The sequence below is a fragment of the Mizuhopecten yessoensis genome, unplaced genomic scaffold (genome assembly GCF_002113885.1).
Source record: "Mizuhopecten yessoensis strain PY_sf001 unplaced genomic scaffold, ASM211388v2 scaffold6863, whole genome shotgun sequence".
NCBI lineage: Eukaryota > Metazoa > Mollusca > Bivalvia > Pectinida > Pectinidae > Mizuhopecten > Mizuhopecten yessoensis.
This window is the reverse complement of record NW_018406762.1, coordinates 1,433,095-1,437,340: the sequence shown is the minus strand read 5'-3', so window position 1 is coordinate 1,437,340 and position 4,246 is coordinate 1,433,095. Positions and strand designations below refer to the sequence as shown.

Below are 4,246 nucleotides of genomic sequence, written 5' to 3'. Positions count from 1 at the left end.
GCTTTTTTTTCTTTTTCTACTAGGCCATTAACTGTCTGTTATTAAACACGGTAAACGATAGCTACAGGTAAATATTTGACTTCATTACTTTTTCTACTGTATTATGTAACATATGTTTATCTATGTTTTTGGCCTAACGTCAGGAGTCCGGGACATCATACGTGTCGGTCGGTTTTATCACGTGGTATACCCGGAACAAGGGAGTGTATAGTTAAAGCTAACAACAAAATGGTGGCATTTCACAGTTTGTGTGTAAAGTGTTATCGTGTTCTGTGAAGGGGCCAACACCATGGCAAGTAACAGATCCGTAGGGCGTGCCCAGGAACCCGTTATCTATACGTGTGCTTTGTGTGACAGTGAAGACGGGGTAAGATGGTACTGTAACGATTGTCAGGAGAATTTATGTAACCGGTGTAAGGAAACCCATACACGAGGAAGGAAAACAAAAAACGATGACGTCGTGTCGATAGGGAAGGCTAACCGTCAGGGCTACAAGCCTGTACCAGAGGTATGTAAACTACATCTCGGTAAACTGTGTGATATGTTCTGCTCGGACTGCAACGAGTTGATTTGTTCGACATGTTTATCTAAAAATCATAAACAGCACAACTGGAAACTTTTTGAAGACGAACTATCTGTCAAAAAGGAACATTTTAAGGAACATATGACAACGATAGCTGATAAAATAGCAAATTTCAATAACGCGACGTCAGAGCGACATCGCGTGAACAAAACGTTCAAAGACAACATTGATACAACGAGGAAAGAGGTAAACTCACAGAGGACTAAGTTAAAGGCAGAAGTAGATTCTATCGCGGAAGCAGTGCTGGCCGAGTTAGCATCTTTAGAAAAAGAGGAATCACTGCTGTACAAGAAAGATATTCAACGATCGGAGAAAAACGTCGAAGAGCTGACGCGTCTGCTTGAAAAGGCGGAAATGACGGATACATCTAGTGTATTCATAATTGAAACGGAAATGTCATTGAGGAAAACTCTGCCCCTGTATGACGTTAAGATTAAGCATGTTTCACCAAAACAACCAAGCTTTGTTACCGGAAATATCGATCGCGTCCTGTTGACGAAAATGTTAGGAGAATTACACCACGAGAACCAGTACGAGAAGACAAACATCGAAAGTAAAGACGTTCAACGTCTCTCGAAGTTTACTGTTACCCAACAAAATCATATATGGGGTATCTGTCCAGTCGACGACAGACACGCATGGTTATCAATACGTGAATACAAGGGACTGGTACTGGTCAACAGGGAGGGAGTGGTCAAAGAGACAGTTAAACTGGACTTCTGTCCATACATGATCGCCATGGTCGGGACAACAGACATATTTATGACCAGTTATAATGATAGTACATTTGTATATAAAATATCGCTACACAACAAACAAGTGACAACATTTGCTAACATCAGACCACATACCGCATTCGACATCAGCATCAACGAGAGAGACGAGGTGTGTGTTAGTACAAACACACCAGACATAGTGGTACTGAATCAGTCAGGTACGATTGTTAGGAAGGTGACGTGTGGAATGAAAGGGTGGCGTATTACATGTTTGTCGTCAGGAGACATTGCAGTGTCGGACTTTACAAATGTATCAATCATAACAGACAGATCTGGTACAACCAAATATAAATGGACTGTTGAAATCAACAACGGTCAAAATGATGGTAATAGGGCCTTCCATAAGATGTCACGTGACAAATACGACAGACTGTTTGTACCAGACTCCTACAACAACCTGGTGCATGTCCTACCGAGAGATAGTTCACAGGCCACGTGTTTCCTGGACCAGAAACATGGAGTGATCGAACCTACAGTAGCGGGTGTGGACACGTGTGGGAACGTGTGGATCGGGTGTAGCTACGGTACCGTACACGTCATGAGACTGTAACACGAAGAAAGAGTACATGATGAACACTTGACCTCGTGGTACAATACTACATGATATAAATATCATCACAAACAATTCATCAATGCCTAATAAATACCCTCAAATATTGATTTATATTGTAGAGACATTCGAACAATTGATCAATTGGTGTTTATGACATATGTGAAAAACATTTTAAAGTAATAAGGTTATTGAACCGACAATGCCTGATCACTGACCTGACCAACCAAAATTAGTGAGCTGCACTGAGGGTTTTGTTTTATTTATTTGTGGGATAAGGTATTGTTATTGTTTACTTAGTTTTCCAAGGATTTATTTTGAAATATATCATGTCATCCTAAGGTAAAGATCGAGTACCATTATGATTGTCATAATGATGAAATATTTGTTTATAACATTTTTGCGACACGTAATTAATTATAGGCACATATGAAGAGATAGTTAGAGAGAAAAGAATCAGACAGACAGGCAGACAGACACTTTGTCAATATTTAAGAACGTGCTATATAAAACATCTTCAGTAAGGTTTTTTACTCGAAACGTTCGTTTCCAAACAATACAAACATCTAAATACATGATGTTTAATGGATTTAGATTTGTATATAATTTTCTTATTCTCTGTTCATGTATAAAACTATCTAAACTGTGAAGCTCTAAATAAAGCATTTGTATAGGTATTACTGCTAAAGAATAGCTCCGAAGTTAAAATCCAATTTAAGGGCCACAAAGTCTATGAAAATGAGGAGAGCACTGAACGATTCATAGGTAGACAGGGAAAGTAACTCTGGGCTACAAAATCCATCTGCTTGGTCCATCTTCTATATATAACGGATATTACTTTAAGTCAAACAAACTTAGTGGAAGGTTCTTTGGGATCATAACTGTTTATACCGTTTCAACCATGGACATATCATGGTGAAATATAAGGCACAAATGTAGCTATTTGATTGACTAGTGTACTTGTATCATTTAGAAAATGTCAGAGACTTTAATTTTGTCATGACATATTTCAGTGAACGAACCCCCTGGAATATCAATGTCATGTCGTTAGGGAGGAAACCGTTCACATAAATGACTTGTTGTCAAAATATCCAAATCCATCAAAGTGAACTTTTTATAAAATTATTTGCAAATCAACTGAAAATAACATTTCGATAGAAAGGTAAATATATCACTTTTAGACTTCCTTTATGCTTAATCATTTCTACACATACCAACAACCCTAGCATGGTGTACAACCAATTCGTGTTGTGTAATTAGATTTAGATTTAAAGTGGACGAAAATTTAACGACAACAAATAACTCCAACCAAGGGACATATTATTATTCAATTTTCCAACCTTTTATTCGACTGCGTTGTAATTATATCTTAAATGACTGGTATCAAACCCGGTTGTGTAACTGGAATAAGAGGAGAATAAATGACTGGTATCAAACCCGGTTCTGTAACTGAAATAAGAGGGGAATGACTGGTATCAAACCCGGTTCTGTAACTGAAATAAGAGGGGAATGACTGGTATCAAACCCGGTTCTGTAACTGAAATAAGAGGGGAATGACTGGTATCAAACCCGGTTCTGTAACTGAAATAAGAGGGGAATGACTGGTATCAAACCCGGTTCTGTAACTGAAATAAGAGGGGAATGACTGGTATCAAACCCGGTTCTGTAACTGAAATAAGAGGGGAATGACTGGTATCAAACCCGGTTCTGTAACTGAAATAAGAGGGGAATGACTGGTATCAAACCCGGTTCTGTAACTGAAATAAGAGGGGAATGACTGGTATCAAACCCGGTTCTGTAACTGAAATAAGAGGGGAATGACTGGTATCAAACACAGTTGTGTAACTGGAATAAGAGGGAAGTTTTGTAGGTTACAATAACTTATGTCCAGTCTTTGCTGTATACTCTGTAACAATAAAATGTGTTTTTAAAAAGTCAAATCAGATTTACAATCAATTTGGTGCTCTAAATTCTTGATGAGAAATGAATAAGATACTGATTTGTTCATTACATATATTTTGCGTAATTAAGACTCCCATGAAATACTTATATATCCGACTTTATGTAGAGATTTTAAATGCCATCAAGCAGGGTCGTACTAAATCACATATCAAGGCGATCTTTAAAAAGCAGACATTACAGACAAGCGGACAGACGTGATGCCGACATATGGACGAAAACGACGTTGTTTTTAATTTAGGTTGTCAACTGTTATCCGGTTAACTAAATAGTCGGATATTTATTTAACCCTTTGGGGAGCTCCATGCTTCGTAGTAGGAGTAGCCATGATACATCATGAGACAAGTACGAGACTAGAGGAACAACCAGGTGTATGTC

The 4,246-nt window shown here is 38.2% G+C and overlaps 1 protein-coding gene across 1 annotated transcript; it reads left to right on the top strand.

The window, feature by feature from the left end:
* Positions 1-206: 206 nt before the first annotated feature.
* Positions 207-2,578, top strand: LOC110452738. The gene has a single exon (XM_021501384.1). The coding sequence runs from the start codon at positions 290-292 to the stop codon at positions 1,907-1,909; it is 1,620 nt and encodes a 539-aa protein (XP_021357059.1). The 5' UTR covers positions 207-289; the 3' UTR covers positions 1,910-2,578.
* Positions 2,579-4,246: the final 1,668 nt, after the last annotated feature.